The 20,540-nt window shown below is 41.7% G+C and overlaps 1 protein-coding gene across 4 annotated transcripts in view; it reads left to right on the top strand.

Moving 5' to 3' along the window:
* The window catches only part of USP6NL (USP6 N-terminal like), a 204,895-nt gene that overhangs the window by 112,776 nt on the left and 71,579 nt on the right, over nucleotides 1–20,540 (top strand). Inside the window, exon 1 of one of the 4 annotated variants that reach the window (XM_013980313.2) lies at nucleotides 8,491–9,127. The exons of the other annotated variants lie outside the window; for them this stretch is intronic. Within the exon in view, the coding sequence (XP_013835767.2) occupies nucleotides 9,112–9,127 (16 nt within the window). The 5' untranslated portion in view covers nucleotides 8,491–9,111. Of the gene's footprint in view, nucleotides 1–8,490; nucleotides 9,128–20,540 lie in introns of those variants that run through there. 4 annotated transcript variants of the gene reach the window in all.

The raw sequence follows: 20,540 nt of genomic DNA on the forward strand, positions 1-20,540 counted from the left end.
ACCCACTAAGTGAGGCCAGGGATCAAACCCGAATCCTCATGATATTAGTTGGATTCATTTTCATTGTGCCACAGTGGGAGCTCCCAGTTTGTGCTTATTTTAGTTAAGAGAAATCTTTGTGTAACCTAGTGTCACAAAGATTTTTCTCCTATGTTTTTTTCTAGACATTCCATAGCTTTTGCTCATACCAACAGATCTATGAGTTATTTCGAGTTAATTTTTGACTACTGTAGACATGAGGGCTAAAGTTTATTAATTTCCCCCATATAGCTATCTAGTTATTCTAGCACCATTTATTGAAAAGACTTTCTTTTCCCCATTAAATTATTTTGACATCTTTGAGGCCATGAGATTTTGTAACCATCATTTGTAACTGTCTTCTTTCATCAAGAATTTAAGCCTGACAACAGCTTATATAAATCCATCTTACTGGATGTATTCTTACTGGCAAGTATGTATTTTAGGATGTTATAGAAACAAAGAAGGGAACGGCTTTTCCCGGCCAGTTCAAAACTAATGAAGAAGTGTTTGTGGGCAACACAGAAGAGATGGTAACCTCTTAGAATTCGTAGAACTCTTAGGAAGAAAATTCAGGACCCAGTTAGTGGTATATGGTTACCTTTAGGAGTGTGAATACTTGCTTAAAGGTGGGCTTGCTTTCATCCACAGACGCTGAAAGGAGACCTGCATTAAAAAGAGAAAAATCTCTAGTGGCTGCTGATTCTAATGAGAAAGAAAAGATAAAGCAATTTTAAGGAAACAAAAGATCTGCTTAAGGTGCTCTATTAGTTCTAGGTAGAAGGTAGAAGGAAAGATTTGTAACCAGTAATGAATGAAAAAGAGTAGTAGGTACTTGGAGTTCCTTTGATGGCTCAGTGGTTAACAAACCAGACTAGGATCCATGAGGATGCTGGTTTGATCCCTAGCCTTGCTCCATGGGTTAAGGATCCCGCATTGCTGTGGCTGTGGGGTAGGCCAGCAGCTGTAGCTCTGATTCAACCCCTAGCCTGGGAACTTCCACACGCCACAGGTGCGACCCTAAAAAGCAAAAAAAAAAAAAAAAAAAAGGGTAGTAGGTACTTAAAAAACCTGTGTCAGGAGCCATCAAGCACAAATGAATTGACATCTGTGAACAGTGTGGAGCATGTTCAGAATGTCTTAAGAAACAGAATTAGGATCCCCAAGATCAGTAATGACCAGACAGGCTGCTGTTCGGGGCAGGTCATGTCGTGTAATATGAGAGAAGGCATCGAAGTCCAAGCATCCAAGTTCCAGGTTTATTTGCCTCCATCTGTTTTTTTGTTTTGTTATGTTTTTTAAAATGCAGAATTACCTTCACATGGATAAGGATAAGGAAATGGACAGATGTGAGAGCTAAATGAAGCCCAAGGTAGGTTAGGAGACGGTAATACCGTTGACATCAGCTCTTTAGGATAATTTAAATTATATAGTCTTAGACTCTTTTGGAGTAATCGTGAATAGTCTCTTAAAGGTAATAAAACTCGGAGAAGGTACCTGCAGACTGGACTCAAAAGAGGAGCAAAGGTAGATTCCGGCCATTAGAAATGATCATTTGAATCAGAATTCCAGCTTGGTTTTATTAAGTAATGGCTTATGCATGGGTTTAAAAGCAAATGATCTCTAGGAGTTTTTCTGGGTATGAAAACATTAAACTAATGCAACTTTTGGGGGGGGGCTGTCACTGAATAGACAACCTAAGGAAACGTGATAGATTTTATTGGAGTGTTAGAAAAGTATGGGATAGCACCACAGGCTAGAAGTGATTGGTCGTGTAAGGGTTCCGTGATTGATTGATGGGCTGTATTTCAGGTAATTTATTTATGTCAGAGTGGAGGTCTTTGCCGGTGTGTCCTAGGGTCTTAGCTTACTCAAGAGCTTTTCAGAGGCTGGGGTAAAAATTTAGCCGCAACCATTGGAACCTGAGGGAAGTGGGCAGGTACAGAGTTGACAGAGCTTGGTCAGATGATGAATTGAAGATTTACAATGAACTTTACAGGCTAGAACACTCCAAAAGAGAAGAAAATTTGATCGAAAATGATAAAATGTCACCTTCTGCCCTGAGATTAAGACGGCGCCTCAGGAAGATAGATCTTCGTGTGTGCTCAGTTCCAGCCCTCTGCCCTGTGCTGCCGGCCTGGTCAGGTTGCACATCAAGGGTGGCTGTAGAGCTGCCGTTGTCCTCACCGCAGACCTTTTCTGGGCTGTCATGTTGGATTTAGGTGTCAGATTTCAACGGGGACTTTAACAGGATGTCGTCTCAAGCAGTGTGACTGTATCAGTGATTTGTATTTACAGGCTGTCATGTGGAAAAGCCTGATTTTGTTTAGAACTAAAAGGAAGACATTTCTATAATAATTGGAACATTCTAAGATGGAAGGGGTAGACTTGTCAGATTGTGAGATTTCATCCTGGAAGCATTAAAGGAGAAATTAATAAGCGACTTAATCAGTGACCGCTTATTAAGAATGTTACGGAGAAGAGGTCACCGTTTGGAGGAGGCCGAGCTAGATGCACTTTACGGTTCCCTTCAGGTCCTTTAACTTTTCTTTTTAACTGAATTGGTGCTCGGTGCCTGCACAGTCAGTTTTATTAGTCTTTAAGACTTGATTCATAATAAATGTCTTACGTTTATATGGTACTTCAGAGTTCTAAAATGCTTTTATTAGCCTCATTAAGTGAGATGTTCGCAAGCACTCTGCAGGTTGGACAGGATATGTTTTATACTTTTTAGGCAGTTGTATCTTGATAATTTAGTGTGTGGCTTCTGGATTCCAGACAGTCTAGGTTCTGGCTCTTGCTGTGAGACCTTTGGAAGTTTCTGAATGCCTCCATTTTCCTCAGCTGTAACTTGGTGACAATAACAGTGACTACACTCTAGGGTTGTTTGAGTTTAAATATGATGGTGTGCTTGAGAGAATATACCTAGAACGTTATGTCTTGCTCCGAATAGTACTTGACACGTAGCAGACACAGTCAATGTTAGCTAGTGCCCTAGTTGTTACTGTGTACCTCTTTTTTTTTTTTTTTTTATGGCCCCGTACCCTGCAGCATATGGTGGTTCCCAGGCTAGGGGTCCAGTCGGAGCAACAGCTGCCGGCCTGCACTGCAGCCACAGCCTCATGAGATCTGAACCAAGTCTGCAACCTACACCCCAGCTCACGGCAATGCCAGATCCTTAACCCACTGAGTGAGGCCAGGGATCAAACCTGCAACCTCGTGGTTCCTAGTTGCCATTCACAGTAGATTACAAATGTAATCCCTTTGTCAGGGATTGTTTCTGCTGCAACACAGCTCCTACTGTGTCCCTCTTGTTACAGGTAAGGAGATGGAAGCTCATGCCGCCTGTAACTTGCTCAAGTTTACATCAGTAATAAGTGATAGAGAGTGATTAAGAATTCTGTTGAATTGGATTTTAAAAATGAAGTAAAATTACTGGGATATGGACTAATTTGTGAGATAATGTTGATTTCATTTTAGTTTGTTACATGAATCCATTGAACTATTGTAAAGTTGTTGACTGTAGATGTTGGGCAAGCTCAGGTTTTTTGCATGTGTTTACTTTGCACGTACGCACGCATTTCAGACGTGATTCCCTGGGAAGGCCTTTTCTAAAGTATGTTATAAACAAAGATAACCACATTTCCCAAAAGATTTATGGTGGTTGATAGTGTTTGAAAGGAAGTAGGCAATTAATTTTAGTTTCTGTTGGCATTCTAATCTGTTTGCCAGGTACTTTGAGCTTCTGACTTCTAGATGTGCCTAGATTTCTCAAGAAACATAAGTCAAACTGAAGGCATCTCCTAGTAGAAAAATTTGTATTGGCTCTCATTTACAATGTCGAAGTAGACAAAAAATAATCTCCCCGAAACTGTGTTCTATCTTCAGATAATCGCCTCTTACAATTACTTCATTAAGTGCTCTATAATTTTCAGGTTGTGTTAGAAAGTTGGAGTTGTGTAGTAACGTAGTTGTCCCCTGTAGGTTGTGTGATCTTTAAGAAGGATTGTTACTTTCACCTTGCGTTAGACACATCTCTTAGTGTAAGGATTCTTTTATTCATTTAAAAGACTGTAAACATCTCGAGGGCAGATGTTGTGTCTTAATAGTCTGTGTTTCTCAGTACTTGCAAAGAGCTGGGCACATAGTGAGTTTGTGGAAATGGTCAGAGCATTGATGGCACATAGTGAGTTTGTAAAATTGTCAAAGCATTGGTGGTTTTGTTGGAAACAAAAGAACCCATTAAAGTGGCAGTGTTAATAGTCAGTTAAAGTAACTTGCTCTTCACAACGATCTGTTGCCATTCACAGTAGATTACAAATGTAATCCCTTTGTCAGCAAGTTTATTAAAGTTATGCTCTTGAAAAGGACTGCTGCAGTTGGCAAGATCAGTGTCATAAGGAAAATATGAGTTTAAAGGAAAGAAAATCTCTCTAAAAGATCTTTAAAGGCATTTCAGAAACATGTAAATGAAAGTCCTGTGAGACATCCATTCAAAGTGACCCAGATTTGTCAGCAGTAAAAATCTCGTCTGGTAGGTGAATTGATCAGGAAAGTTGTAGTGTGATCTGCTGAGGCATATTCTTCTGTCAATTTTGCTATTTGGCTTGTACTTACTTTTGAAGTATTTGAACCAGCCCTTAATAGCATAAAATGCAATGACTTTGGGATTCGTATCATCCTTTGTTTAATTTTTGCAGTTCTCAGCAAAGCACTGAAGCTTTTACAGATCATTGCAGTGGATAAAAGTCTGTTTCTCTGGCCTGGTTTTCTGCTCATCTTTCCAGAAGGTAGAACACAGACGCTCAGTCTCCTCTTCCTGTGCTGACACACGCCCCTGCCTGCAGGGGCTGCCTGGGAGAAAGTAGTAATTGGTTTTCTCCTGGTCACACGGAAGAGTTCGTTTTGCATTTGGCCATAGTTTCTATCTCTTTGAGTTTGTATTCTTTTCCTTCTTTTAGAGCAGTAAAGAAAACTGGAAGATGAAGACGTTCTGTCAGAAAAAGCTCAGGTGACCTTGCACTTGAGAGGTCTCTGGAGGCTAAAATAAGGGCGTGGTGAGAACAGACCACCTGCCTCTGCAGAAGTAGCTCTGTGGAGTCCTGTTAAATCTTTGCCCTTTTTTCGAGGTGGGGTTTTTTCCTCCATTAGGTATCTTTTCAACTGTTAAAACTTGAAGCGTGTGTTTTGATAAGGTGGTACACGCACAGGGTGGACAACTCCGAGTGTACTGGAGGCCACCCGGTGAAAGACCAGTGTCCTTTCCACTCACCTCCCCGGCAACTGCTGTTGTGTGTGTGTGTGTACGTCCCTAACCCTGGGTGTGTGTTAAACAGACTGCTCTGAACCTTGCCTTTCCCTCTACTTTTGTTACATCCAGGAGATGAATCCAATCAAATCAGTGCAGAATATTGCTTCATGATATTTTTTTTCGGGGGGGGGTTTAGAGCCACACTCTGCAGCATATGGAGGTTCCCAGGCTAGGGGTCCAATCAGAGCTGTAGCTGCTGGACTACACCACAGTCATAGCAACGAAGGATCTGAGCCGCATCTGCAACCTATACCACAGCTCATGGCAATGCCAGATCCTTAACCCACCGAGCGAGGCTAGGGATTGAACCCGTAACCTCATGGTTCCTAGTCAGATTCACTTCTGCTGAGCCATGACAGGAACTCTGCTTCATGATTTTTAATAGGTGAATCAATGGATATTTATGTCATTTCCAGTCTTGTGCTGCATTGTGAAGTTGGGCATGCTGATTTACTCATAAAAGAGGAACTTCGATTACTGTTCTAAATACATTCTGTAATTTCAGATCACTTACTCAATGGTTTGGTAACTGCTTCCTAAGAAATATTTTCTACAAGGAGAAGGTCTTTTATGTAAACTGCATTTTTTTTCGTCAGTTTCCCTTGGACTACTAAAAGATCCCCTTGGTGATCTTTTATGTGGAAATTGGCATGACTCATCCAGTATCGCATTCTGGAAGAGGCTTTTCCCCCCTTAAAGGTTTCTCTCTGTCTCTGTCTCTGTCTCTGTCTCTGTCTCTGTCTCTCTCTCTCTCGCTCTCACTCTCTCTCTTTTTTTTTTTTTTTTTTTTTTGCTTTTTAGGGCTCCCCCTGTGGTTTATGGAAGTTCCCAGGCTAGGGGTCCAGTCAGAGCTGCAGAGGCCTGTAGATGAGGCTTGGGTCTCACGTTGCTGGCCACAGCCACAACCACAGCAACTCGGGATCTGAGCCGTGTCTGTGACCTACACCCCAGCTGATGGCAACGCCATGTCCTTAACCCACTGAGGGAGGTCAGGGATTTCAACCTGCATCTCGTGGATTCTAGTTGGGTTTGTAACCCGCCAAGCCAAAACGGGAACTCCTTAATGGCTTCTTAAAAGAGTTTTATTCTTTGACTGCTAGATAAAAAAATGATTTAGAATCTGAGTGAACCTGTGGGTAAGTTTTAGGGTCAACTGAGGGGAAGGCGTTGGGCTGGGAAGGAGATTTTGTTTGTAGGTTACTGACGGGAACCTCACTGTCCGTTCTCAGGATCTCCAGACAAGACGTTACCTGGAACCCTTTCCCCTTTCCCTCGACTGGCAGTTGCATTTAAGATGATTGTTTTGTTTTTGTTTTTAAATCCTGAATGCCACAAGTTTCTTTGTAAATCCACATTTCTTCTGCTGCTCTTTTTCTCAAATGTGTTATATTCATTATAGGAAGATAGTATATATTGTACATTATATAGGTATTTCATAATATTAAAGAAATGCATGTGTTTGGGATTAGACTTGTTTTTAAAATTTGTGGGTTTTTTTTTCTTTTTTTTTTTTTAAGGGCCACCCTTGTGGCATATGGAGGTTCCCAGGCTAGGGGTCTAATCGGAGCTGTTGCTGATGGCCTACACCACAGCAAGCAATGTGGGATCTGAGCGACATCTGCAGTCTACACCACAGCTCACTGCAACGCCGGATCCTTAACCTACTGAGCAAGGCCAGGGATCAAATGCACAACCTCATGGTTCCTAGTCGGATTCATTTCCACTGCGCTACGATGGGAACTCCTTAAAATTTGTGTTTTGAGCAGATGTAAATTACCCATGACATTTTTCACAGAACTAGAACAAACAATCCAAAAATTTATATGGAACCACAAAAGACTCAGAATTGCCAAAGCAATCCTGAGGAACAAAACCCAAGCAGGAGGCATGACTCTCCCAGACTTTGGACAATACTGCCCAGCGACAGTAATCAAGCCAGTGTGGTACTGGTACAAAAACAGACATATGGCCCCCAAATAAACCCAGACCCTTAAGGTCAATTAATTTTCAACAAAGGAGGCAAGAATATAAAATGGGAAAAAGTCTCTTTAGCAAGTGGTGCTAGGAAAACTGGACAGCTGCATATAAATCAGTGAAACTAGAAAGCCTCATACCTTGCGCAAAAATAAACTCGAAAATGGCTTAAAGACTTAAGAAAAGACACCATAAAACTCCTAGACGAGAACATAGGCAAAACATTCTCTGATATCAACCTTACAAAAGTTTTCTTAGATCGGTTTCTGAAGGCCATAGAAATAAAAACAAAAAGCAGTAGGACCGAATCAAACTTAAAGGCTTTGGCACAGCAAAGAAAACCATTAAAAAAAAAAAAAAAAAAAAGAAAAAGAAAAAGGCAACCTACAGAATGAGAGAAATAGTTGCAAACAATGCAACTGGCAAGGGCTTAATCTCCAAACTATACGAACAACTCATATAACTCAATAGCAAAAAACCAAATAACCCAATTGAAAAATGGGCAGAAGACCGAAATAGACATTTCTCTAAAGAAGACATGTGGAAGGCCAAGAGGCACATAAAAAAATGCTCAACATCACTAATTATCAGAGAAATGCAAATCAAAACTGCAATGAGGTACCACCTCACACTGGTCAGAATGGCCATCATTAATAAGTGTACAAATAACAAATGCTGGAGAGGGTGTGGAGGAAAGGGAACCCTCTTGCACTGTTGGCGGGAGTGTAAATTGGTACAACCACTATGGAAAACAGTATGGAGGTGCCCCAGAAAACTCAATATAGAACTGTCATATGATCCAGCAATCCCACTTCTGGGAATGTATTCAGACAAAATTTTCATTCAGAAAGATACACGCACCCCTCTGTTCATTGCAGCACTATTCACAATAGCCAAGACATGAAAACAACCTAAATGTCCATCAACAGGTGAATGGATTAAGAAGATATGGTACATATACAAATGGAATACTACTCAGCCATAAAAAAGAACAAGGTAATGCCATTTGCAGCACCATGGATGGAACTAGAGAGTCTCATACCAAGTGAAGTCAGAAAAAGAAAGACGTATGATACCACTTATATATGCAGTCTAAAATATGGCACAGACGAGCCTATATACAGAATAGAAACAGACTCATGAATATAGACAGCAGACTTGTGGTTCCCGAGGGGGAGGGAGTGGGAGTGGGGTGGACTGGGAGTTTGGGGTTAATAGATGCAAACTGTTAACATTTAGAATGGGTAGACAGTGAGGTCCTGTTCTGTAGCAAAGGGATCCATGACCAATCACTTGTGGTGCAACGCAAGGAAATATAATATGAGAAAGAGAATGCGTATAGACGTATGACTGGGTTGCTTTGTCCTACAGCAGAAATTGACAGAACAATGTAAATCAATTGTAATAAAAAAAATTTAAAAACCCCACCAAACTGCAAAAAAAAAAAAAAAAGAAAAAGAAAAGAAAAAGAAAAAGGAGTTTCAGTCTAAGAAGTAAACTGTATTAATCTTCAAAAAATATATATATGTAAAAACTTAGTTAAGTTCATTTTACATTCTTTATGGCCTTAAACTCATTTCTAATCCCCGCATCTTTTCCCTTGCTTATTTTCCTGTATACGCTTAAATTTTGTGCCAGGAGATTTCCTCTTGTTCCAGTTGTGGTGGGTGGGATATTATAGAGAAGAGGAGGAGGAGGAATGATGGAAGTTTGAAGACCTCTCTTTCCTGCCCAGCATGACTGTCAAGAAAGGGGCCGTGAAGTAGCCATGCCCGTTGCCGTGAGCTGCAGCTTTTCGTTGGAACATCATGGGCTTTTCTGCTTGTGAGTTTCCACCATTCTTTAACTTCGGTCAGATGTTGTCTTATAGGTAAAGTCTTTTTTTCTTCTCTGTAGCATTTTAAAAAGACATCTATTAAGGGGTATTTATCACTTGGTTTACAGTTGATTCTTTATTCTTCTCTCTCAAAAGACTCTGATCTTTTGAAGAATTGTGTTTTATCTGTATGTATTCACAGTAGCCAGGTACAATGGCAACACATTGTGCTCAGTAGTTTTTGAATTAATAACTTTTGGAGGGCTTAAACCACCTCACTTCTCCAAGGGAAAGCTGGTGTTTATGTTTTTAATCTGACCTTCATTTACTTACGTGTTCGCTGCAGCTGAGATGTCACAGGAAGGGTCACCTCCTTTTCCAGGTCTTTCCTGCCTCGCCAGCCAGCATCAATTTCCCTCTCTATTTCGCCCTCATGGCTCTCGGTGTGTCCTTTTCCTGCTGCCTATGTTGTGATGTGGTGTGAGTCCCCCTTCCTCTCTGGGACCAGGGTGCCTGCTGCCTTGACCAGGCTCCCCGATCTGCTGCTTCTTCGGCCTGGTCCTGGGCCCCTGGCTGGCCCGCCAACTGCTGAATAAGCATGGCCACACACATTGGGCCTACTTTCGGAATTAGTTTTCAAATTTTTCCCAAGGGTAAAGCTAAGGAAACTTTATTTATTTATTTAGGGAGGGTTTCACCAAAGAATTTTTATTTTTTAAAATACAAGTGAAGAGTTCCATTCATGGCTCAGTGGTTAACGGGCCTGACTAGGAACCATGAAAATGCAGGTTCCATCCCTGGCCTCGATCAGTGAGTTAAGGATTCGGCATTGCCACGAGCTGTTGTGTAGGTTGCAGACTAGCTCAGACCCCCCGTTGCTGTGGTTATCTGGGAACTTCCATGTTCCGCAGGTGAGGCCCTAAAAAAGCAAAAAACAAAAACAAAACAAGTGAGATTACACTATGTACACATTTTGCACCTTGGGTTTTTTTCACTTAATATGTTAAGGACATTTTTTTCCACATAGGCCTCATACATTTCTTTCTTTTTGCTTTTTAGGGCCACACCCACAGCATATAGAGGTTCCCAGGCTAGGGGTCGAATCAGAGCTACAGCTGCTGGCCTACACCATAGCTATTGCAATGCCAGATCCAAGCTGCATCTGCAACTTACACCACAGCTCAGGCAACACCGGATCCGTAACCCACTGAGCAAGGCCAGGGATCGAACGAACCCTTGACCTCATGGTTCCTAGTCGGGTTGGTTTCCGCTGCACCACGATGGGAACTCTCATTTCTTTCTATTTTTAATTCAATGAATTTTACTATATTTATAGTTGTATAACCATCATCACAACCTAATTTGAGAACATTTCCTTCCCAAACCCCAGTCCATCCCTTCCCCAACCTGCTCCCTTTGGTACCCACAACTTTTTCAAAGTCTGTGAGTCTTTTTCTGTTCTGCAAATAAGTTCATTTGTATCCTTTTTTAAGATTCCACATGTAAGTGATAGCATATCATGTTTACGTCTCACTGTCTGACTAACTTCACTTAGTATGATAATTTCTAGGTCTATCCATGTTGCTGCAAATGCCATTATTTCATTCTTTTTTATGGCTAATATTCTATCGTATATTTGTACCATGTCTTTAGCCACTCCTCTGTCGATGGACATTCAGGTTCTTCCATGTTTTGGCTGTGGTATATAGTGCTGTAATAAACATTGGGTTACATGTATCTTTTTGAGTCATGGTTTTCTCTGGATAGATGCCCAGGATTGGGATTGATGGATTATATGGTAGTTCTATTTTTAGTTTTTTGGGGAATCTCCATATTGCTTTCCATAGTAGTTATACCCATTTACATTCCCACCAACAGTGTAAGAGGGTTTTTCTTCACACCCTCACCAGTGTTTGTTGTTTAAGGACTTTTTGATGATGGCTATTCCGGCTGGTGTAAGGTGGTACTTCATAGTAGTTTTGATTTGCATTTCTCCAAAAATTAGTGATGTTGAACATCTTTTCATGTGTTTTTTGGCCATTCGTATGTCTTTGGAGAATTGTCTGTTTAGATCTTTTGCCCATTTTTTGATGGAGTTTTTTGTTTTTTTGGTATTGAGCTGCAGCAGGTGTTTATATATTTTGGAAACTAACCCCTTGTCAGTCACTTCATTTGCAGATATTTCTGTGGGTGCCTTTTTTTTTTTTTTTTAGGGTTTCCTTTGTTGTGCAAAAACTTTTAAGTTTAATTAGGTCCTATTTGTTTTTTTTTGTTTTTGTTGTTGTTGTTGTTGTTGTTGTTGTTGCTATTTCTTGGGCCGCTCCCGCAGCATATGGAGGTTCCCAGGCTAGGGGTTGAATCGGAGCTGTAGCCACCGGCCTACGCCAGAGCCACAGCAACGCGGGATCCGAGCCCCGTCTGCAACCTACACCACAGCTCACGGCAACGCCGGATCGTTAACCCACTGAGCAAGGGCAGGGACCGAACCCACAACCTCAAGGTTCCTAGTCGGATTCGTTAACCACTGCGCCACGACGGGAACTCCCCTATTTGTTTTTTTTTGCTTTTACCGTCATTACTCTAGGAGGTGGATCTGAGAAGATAATACTGCGGTTTATGTCACAGAGTGTTCAGCCTGTGTTTTCCTCGAAGAGTTTTATAGTATCTAGTCTTATATTTAGATCTTTAATCCATTTCGGGTTTATTTTTGTGTGTGGTGTTAGAGAGTGTTCTAATTTCATTCTTTTACATGTAGCTGTTAGTTTTTCCAACACCACTTATTGAAGGGACTGTCTTTTCTCCATTGTATATTCCTGCCTCCTTTGTTACAGATTAGTCGACCATAGGTACATGGGTTAAAGAAACTTTATTACCTATCCTGCTGGTAGCCAACAAAGTGCCAAAAATGAAGAGGATTTGTTTCTTGACCCTAGGTTATTATTTATTAGAGATAGGCTAATAGTAGTATGTTACAGTGCTGATTTTCTTGAACTCAGCTTGAAAATGCTTTTATTTATATTTTGGCATTTATATAAGTCAAGGGTCAAGAGTTTGTGAAAGTGTCAGGTCATTCTTTAAATTATGCCCATTTCTGTTCCAAGATGATATTCAGATGGGACTGATAGTAAGTGGATGTTGTGTGACATGGCTGTGCCTCCACTGGAACAGTGATGTGATAACTTCGCTGCCCATGCTTTGGCTCTGGTGCACAGTGTCCCTCCCTCCCTCTCTTCCTTCCTTCCTTCCTTCCTTCCCCCTCCCTCCCTCCTTCCAGAAATTCCTGGGCCAGGGCTTGAATCTGAGCTACATTAGCAACCTTCACCACAGCTGTGGCAACGCTTGATCCTTTAGCCTGCTGCACCAGGCTCGGGGTTGAACCGGTGCCTCCACAGTGACCCTAGCCACTGCAGTTGGATTCTTAACCCACCTTGCCACAGCAGGAACTCCTGTTTCATTTTATTAAGATATCTTTATCAGGGGAATACCGAAGTCTCTGTACAATACTTACATACTGTAAATTGCCAGTAGTAGATGTGCTGGCCATATTATTTTTTAAAGTTTGATATACTTTAGGGTTGGTGAATCTTTATAAGAACGTTATGTGCTGTATATAGAAAAAAAATAAAGGTGTGTTTGAAAGGGCTTGAAGAAAAATAAGCGCAGGGTCGGGTTATATTGAAGAGAGAGTATGAATCAGACTGACAAGCATTACGAGTGCTGCTGTTGGTGGGGAACGCGCACTTCCCTGTTGGCTGCCTAGGGGCTGGCCCTTGGTAACTAAGCGTAACAAAACGAGCTTAGTTGTGTCTAGTCGTGTATGTTAACAATATTTAGCTGCCTCACATTGGAAAAATATTAAACTGCCTTCAACTTTGGAAAAATTTGCTTGCTTATTTATAGTAATCAGGTACTATGCAAATGCATTTTGTATACTTAAAACTGTGGCAGCTTTATGGTATCAGTGGAGTAAAACCTTGGAAACTTGGGTATCTGAAAGTGTACAGAAATAAGTAACTCTGGTAAGTAGTCAATTTCAGATCTAGGCAGATTGTCTTTTCTTGGAGTGAGAGATTCACTTGGGGAGACACAAGCAGAGCAGTAGGTTTGAGCACCCCGAAGTCACCTAACCCACTTCCTGGGGGCTGTGCACTGGTTTCTTGGTTGCTGAGACCTTATTGATTGAGAGCCTCTCCCCCCCGCCCCCGCCCCCGCCCCCAGCATAGTGAGCAGAACATCTTTGGAGCCTCCGTCTTTGAATGTGAGTTGTGCTGTGACTATAATGTAGCCTTGGACAAGCTGCTTGACCTCTTCGTTTCGTTTTTCTCATCTATAAGATGTCAATTATAATAAGGCTGTTAAATATTAAATGCGATTTTCTGTGTACCTAGCATTGTGCCTAATGGATGATGATAATAGCAAACAGGTACCAGCTGTTAACAGGCAAACTGTTCTTCCTTTCTGAGCGGTCTTCATTTTCTCCACTGCTTTTCTGGCCTTTTCCCTTCAGAAACGTGTTGGCTTCCTTTTGACTGGAGGGCATTTCCTTGGCCTCTTGCTCTTATTTGATGCTGCTTTGAGGATCCCTGTTGACAGATCCTCTTGATAAGCCTTTGTTCCTTTGCTTGCCATTTTATTTATTCAGAGACCATGCGGAGTTATTAAGAGCGCTCGGGAGCCTTATTGCCTTGGTCTGAAAGCCACTCTTGCAACTTCAAAGCTGTGTGATCCTTGCAAGTTCCTTAACCTAACAATTTTCACAGCTCTTAAATGAATGATAATGGTAACTACCTCATAGTTGTGATGTGAGGACATTAAATGAAATAATATACATAGGACTTTTAGATGGGTGCAGAGTAAGCGCCTGACCTGTGAGCCTGACTTCACTGGTATTAATTCATCTAGACTCCTGATCAGGGATGACCCGATATGTAGAGCACTTTTGATGTTCATTATGTAAAAGAAATCTTAGCTGTACACACTCTAACACAACATTATTACACAGTAACAGTAACCATGTAAAGACTACACGTGGTGTGAAACACATACACACATGAGATATGTAGAGATCGTGTCCTTAGGATTTGTGAGGTGAGGTGTACTGAACATAGCTGTGTGTTGTGAGAATTATATGGAGGCGTGCTCAGAGTTAGGGGCACTCCCTTTTTTAAATGACTGAATGAAGGACAGCTTCCATTTGATGTGGGCACTTAAACTTATTATATCCCACATTGCTGGCTTTTAGTGGCCTTATGTTGCAATGCAAACCTAAGGACCATTCAAGGACCAAATGCTTATTACATAGCTCATACTTTTATTTATGTATTAATACAGTTCTTCCTGCTTACTACCTACTTCTCATTTTTGTGTACCATTTTGGGCACAGTTTGGTTCCTGCATATTTGCATTTTTGATTTAAAGAGTAGAACAGTTACCTTTGGGTTGAGAGGAGAGCTTGCCAAACCAGCTGTGGTATTAGTTACTTGCTATTAGGGTGAGCATTCTGTGAGTTCTCTTCTTTTCCATTTGTTTTATATCTGGTCTACAGGAATTTGCTGCAGTTGCCTCATTCTTGTTAATACCCGTTGAGCTGAATTCAATACAAAATTTTATTGTTAATTAAAAAAACTACACAAGCTTAACTATTCTGAGTGAACTGAGTTGTGAAAGTTAAGTAAATGACGTGGATTCAACAGAATCCTTTCTGTTATTATAGAAATTAATTGTGAAGGCATTTGATTTAGTATCTGCTAAAAGCATAAAGTATTTTAGTAAAGTTAACTTCAGTATCCATTTAGTGATTATCCTGTCAGGGTTTTTTTTTTTTCTGTTTCTTGATCATCTCCTGTTATTATCCTAAAGTACACCACTTAAAATGTAGTATAGGAGGTACAGTTACTTGTGATCACAAAGAATATTTCATATAAATGGTTCTTGGATTCTGTACAATACCGTCTGTCTCCATTTTGCACAAGTAATTGACAGTTTAGGGTGATAAGATTGGAAGGCTATAGGAACCCAGAAAACACAACTGTTAAAATTCATAGCAATCACAGATAGATATGTTTCTAAGGAAAGAAGTATAAGGAATAGCAGAGGTGAGAGGAAATAGAAGACCGTCCACTCAAACTTCAGCAGATGGTTTGGTGGGTAGAAACAGGGCTCTGAAGTCAGTTAGACTCAGCCCTGCTCAGTCGCTTTTCCCCCTAGGATCAGAATCACTTCACCTCCCCTGTGTCACATCCCTGTGTGTGAATTGGGGAGGGTCGTAATACTAACAGAGTAGGTTGCTGTGAGAATGGTGTTTGAGTTGATGCGTGGTAAATGCATAATGAATATCTGGTACTTATTAAACCCTCATGAAGCAGGTTATAAAGTATCCACAAACAAGGAGTTGTTACACACTAGTCTGTGTCATCTGTTAATAATAGAGTCTTGCTCTCACACTGCTGCAGAGACTGCTAAGGTGTAACCTTGGGTTTGCCAGCAACTGTAGGTGGGGTTAAGTGAGTAAAATGACTCATAAGCTTGTCTTGTTTCTAAGTATCTGTTGGCAGTTTTGTCATTCAACCCTGCCCCCAAATGTGGAAATTACACCCCATTCAACTACTAGTAATTATGTTTCTCATCAGTAGTAATGGTATTTAAACATTGTTACATCACTTCATATCCTTTTTCTCTGTGAATCATCTTACCCATAAATGTAGGAGTTACAAGTCTGATTTTGGGAGTTACAGGGAACCAGTAGTGATGCTGTGTCTTTTTGAGAAGTAAGACACAGGAGACTGATAGATGGAGGTGAACATGGCTCCTCTGCTGGCTGATCCGAGGACAGGACGTTAGCTCTGAAGTGGAAAGGGCTTATCAGCCTCCCTTGATTTAGACTTACCTACCCAGTGACTGGCACAGCCCAGCCACCTCAGGTCCCCCTGCAGGGCATGGAGAGCAGATCAGAAGGATGTGCTCAGGGACAGGGAGGCTGAGCAAGTAAGCGATGGAGCTCAGCCAGGCCAACCCCAAATCCTGCTCCCAAGAGAGGAGGGAGGGAAGAGCAGGGAGGGGTTTGGAGGGTTGCAGCAGCTGGAGGCCTCCATTGTGGACTTGGAACGCGGTGGAGGCTCACAGCCAGTGAGCAGGCGCTCCCGGTAAGGAGAGCAAGCCTCTGGCCGCCAAGGAGTAGGCTGGAGATGGATAAAGGGAAGGCGTGAAGAGCAGAGGCTGGAACCCAGACCAAACAAGCCTCTGGTTTCCTTCATCTTTCAGGAGCCCCATCCATCCACCCATCCATTCATTCCTTAATGAATTTGAAGGTCGTTTAGATAATCAGGTGTGCTAATCAGAAATTGATTGTGACTTCTCATGTCTGAGTCTTCATAAAATTTCAAATGCTACCTTGAAATAGAATTTTTTAAAATAACAAGAAAATAGATGAGAAAGCTAAAAATCTTTAGCAAAGTTTGCTGGAAGAAGCAAATGAATAAATAAATGGACATATTAAGTATTTAACTGGTGGAATAATTCACATTAGTAACTAATTTTGAGTAATTTTTTTATGCCTTTAAGAAATATTGAGTCAGCAGCTACCGTGTGCCACACACTGGATAGACACAAGAGATGACCAAGATGAATGGAGGTTACAGTTTAATTAAAGAGACATGGAAATAAGTATATTCAATAATTTATTGTGTGTCGCAGATTGTAAATACAGTTCTACTTTTGCGGCAGTGGGAACTAGTAAAGTGAATCTTCTGGAAAGTCTGTAGCCATGATGAAATTTGAAGTTAAAAAATGTGTCCTCCCTGTTATAATGAATCCTTGTCAGTAATTGTTTGTAGGACTTTAGAAATTATTTTGTTTCTCATCTTTCTAGAAATCAGGAAGCAAGTCATAGAAGCCTGCCTTGGAATTGTTACAGTGAAAGTTTTAAGTATTTTCTTAGTTACAGAAATATTAAATACCTACCTGATACTGGGTGCTCCACATTTTGGTGATGTGTCCTACTCCTTCAGGTCTTAAAAATAGATGCTTACACACAAAGTGAAGCAAACAACGTACCAATTATAAAAGGCTGATCTTTGTGGTAAAAGCAAGAGAAGGACCCTGAGAATTGTGAGCGATGCTGTGAAGGGGAAGTTGAGATGGCAGTCGGGGAAGTGCTGGAAGAGAACTCCTGGGAGCAGACGTGCTAACAGAGAAGAACTCTGCCACGCCTTTCCTCCACCCCACTTAGACTCCTCGCTTTAAAAGTGGGCTTCTGTGTAAGGATTTGTTTGGGAGTTCCCATCATGGTGCAGCGGAAACGAATCTGACTGGAAACCATGAGGTTTTGGGTTCGATCCCTGGCCTCGCTCAGTGGGTTAAGGATCTGGCATTGTCATGAGCGGTGGTGTAGGTTGCAGATGTGGCTCGGATCTGGCATTGCTGTGGATGTGGTATAGGCCAGCGGCTACAGCTCTGAATCAGCAACTAACCCGAGAACCTTCATGCGCCTCGGGTGCAAAAAAAAAAAAAAAAAAAAAAAAAGAATTTGAAAAAATGTTCTGAAAATTTAATGAAAAATTGAAAAACTACTGATATAATGAAAAATGTTGATATCATGCTGCTAGGCAGAAAATAGAAATATTTTGAAGGAAAGATATAACTGACAAATTAAAAGAAAAGCTATAATTGAAGAGCATTTAAGCTTACTGTTTTGAATGCCCCCCTGCATCCATGGCATATGAAAGTTCCTGGGTCAGGGTTCAAATCTGAGCTGCAGCTGCACCCTATACCACAGCTGCATTAACATCAGGTCTTTAACCTGCTGTGCTGCAGCAGGCTCTCCCGAACACTTTTTTTTTTTTTGTCTTTTTAGGGCCGCATCAGTGGCATATGGAGCTTTCCAGGCTAGGGGTCTAATCAGAGCTGTAGCCACCGGCCTACACCACAGCTCATGGCAACGCTTAACCCATTGAGCGAGGTCAGGGTTTGAACCCGAAACCTCATAGTTCCCAGTCGGATTCGTTTCCACTGTGCCACGATGGCAACTCCATTCTTTTTTTTTTTTGGCTGCTGAACACTTTCATTGTGTCAGACAATGCATATTACACCAGAGATTCGAATATGAAGATGTATTCGGAAACTTGTGTGGCTCTTTTAAAAAGGAAATTGGGGCATTTCTGAGCGCTTTTGGGTTTATGGCATCAGTTCTTTCCTGTATTTAACTTTCAGCCTTTGGTTGTCCCCTCCTTGACCATGATTAGTTACACTATTTTCATAATTGCAGCCGTGATCAGAATCTTTTGTTTTTGTTTTGTCTCAAGTTAACATGGAAAGAGGGAAGGAAGCCAAATGATTTTTCTAAGGCTGTTACACCAGAGGGGGAAGGAAGGAGAGAAATGGGTTTTTTTGAGATGGTGTATTTTTTGATAAGGTGTTTGTTGAAAGTGGAATCAACTGAGGAGTGAGAGTTGGGAGTGGACTGTGCTGGAGGAATGCAGATAAGGCGTGGGTTAGGGCCCTCCCGGCAGAGGGAGTGAGCAGGACGCAGCGGGTGGGGTGGGGGGAGATATTCTGGATGGCTTCTTCTCACAGGACCACCAGGGTGGTGCTTTTGGTTAAGGATGACCGGGTCTCCTGGGATGCTCTTCCAGAATTAACTTTCTTGCGGGGAGGACAGGTATATGTCACTTTTAGGTGCCTCTATTTCATTTCATTTCTCACAGCGTGACCAGTGAAAATAAGTGAATCTATCTATCTGTTTATTTATCTGCCACACTCACGGCATATGGAGGTTCCCAGGCTAGGGGTCGAATTGGCACTGCAGCTGTCGGCCTGTGCCACAGCCACAGAACATGGGATCCGAGCCGAGTCTGCGACCTATACCACAGCTCATGGCAGCACTAGATCCTTTAACCCACTGAGCGAGGCCAGGGATCGAAGCCGCATGCTCATGGATCCTAGTTGGGTTTGTTACTGCTGAGCCACGATGGGACTCCTGTTTGTTTTTAGTTGTATTTAATGTTGCTCTGTTGAAGTCTGCTTTGCTCCCCTGAGCATTGCCTCCAGCCTTGGAACTAGAGCATGGCAGAATAAATGCTGAAGCTTGTAGCTTTGCTGCCTCTTCAGGTTGTATCATTAGGCGTTCCTGTTGTAGCTCAGCGGAAACGAGTGTGACTAGCATCCCTGCGGATGGGGACCAGACCCTTGGGTTGAGGACCCCGAGCTGCGGTGGCTGTGGCATAGGCCGGCAGCCCAGCTCTGCTTCCACCCCTAGCCTGGGAACCTCCATGTGCTTCGGGTGTGGCCCTAAGACGACAAAAAAGAACAAAACCAAACAAATAAATAAAAAGCTTTCATCATCAAAAGAATCTTTATTATTGATAGATCTTAGTCCGTGGTTTATGAAGAAAGTGGTATGATACCTGAAATTACTCAAGTAATTAAATAATCCGTTGTTTAAGCGCCGTTGATACTTAGGGCTTCTTCTGATTGAATGATGAGATGGAATTAAAGAACTCGATTGTAGACATAAATAACTTCTCAGATATTTTCAGGAAAAAAGTGTTTGCTATACACATACATTGAACAGGAAGGGAAAAGCCATCAGGAACCACAGCTTGCGGCAGCTCAGGGATGGGCTGTTCTGCCTCTTTTTAGGCTGAAAGGTCTCTCTGGTGGTGACTCTGCTTTACTCTGCATATTGGGTTCTGAGTTCCTCTCTGCACCTTCTTTTTCTCCGCTTACTGATAGTTTCTGCTTCCTCATTTTTTCAGGTTTGATTGCCATAACCTGTTAAGTTCTTCACCTCATGATGTTTCATCTTTAACCGTCATACAAATCGACTTGAGTTTATCCTGGTTCACATTCCTAAGAGAAGACTGGTTGAACAAATTATGTTCATGCATTTGGAAACTTTCCAGCTCTGGAAGAGGTTCCGATAAACCCACTAAGCTGCTAGAGCCAGCCTGAACCCTGCATTCAGTGACTCACATTGTAGCTTGGTGATTGGCCACATGGTGGGAACATTTGCAGTATAGAAATTGGCAGATGCCGAAAAGCAAGGCTCACAGCCTATATTTCTTCCCTCTAAGAACCAGTTACCAAACCTTTATTGGCACAGCCTGGGTAGGTATTGATGTACATGAGCTTGAAGATGTACTCTGAAGCAAAAGAAAAGTAAGGTCTCGATTTATATATATGAGAAAATGCTCAGCATCCCTGATTATTAGAGAAATGCAAATCAAAACTACCATGAGATACCACCTCACACCAGTCAGAATGGCCATCATTAATAAGTCTACAAATAACAAATGCTGGAGGGGCTGTGGAGAAAAGGGAACCCTCCTGCACTGTTGGTGGGAAGGTAAGCTAGTACAACCACTAGAGAACAGTATGGAGGTACCTTAGAAAACTGTACATGGAACTACCATATGACCCAGCAAT

Source organism: Sus scrofa, chromosome 10 (assembly GCF_000003025.6).
Source record: "Sus scrofa isolate TJ Tabasco breed Duroc chromosome 10, Sscrofa11.1, whole genome shotgun sequence".
In the NCBI taxonomy this organism is placed as follows: domain Eukaryota; kingdom Metazoa; phylum Chordata; class Mammalia; order Artiodactyla; family Suidae; genus Sus; species Sus scrofa.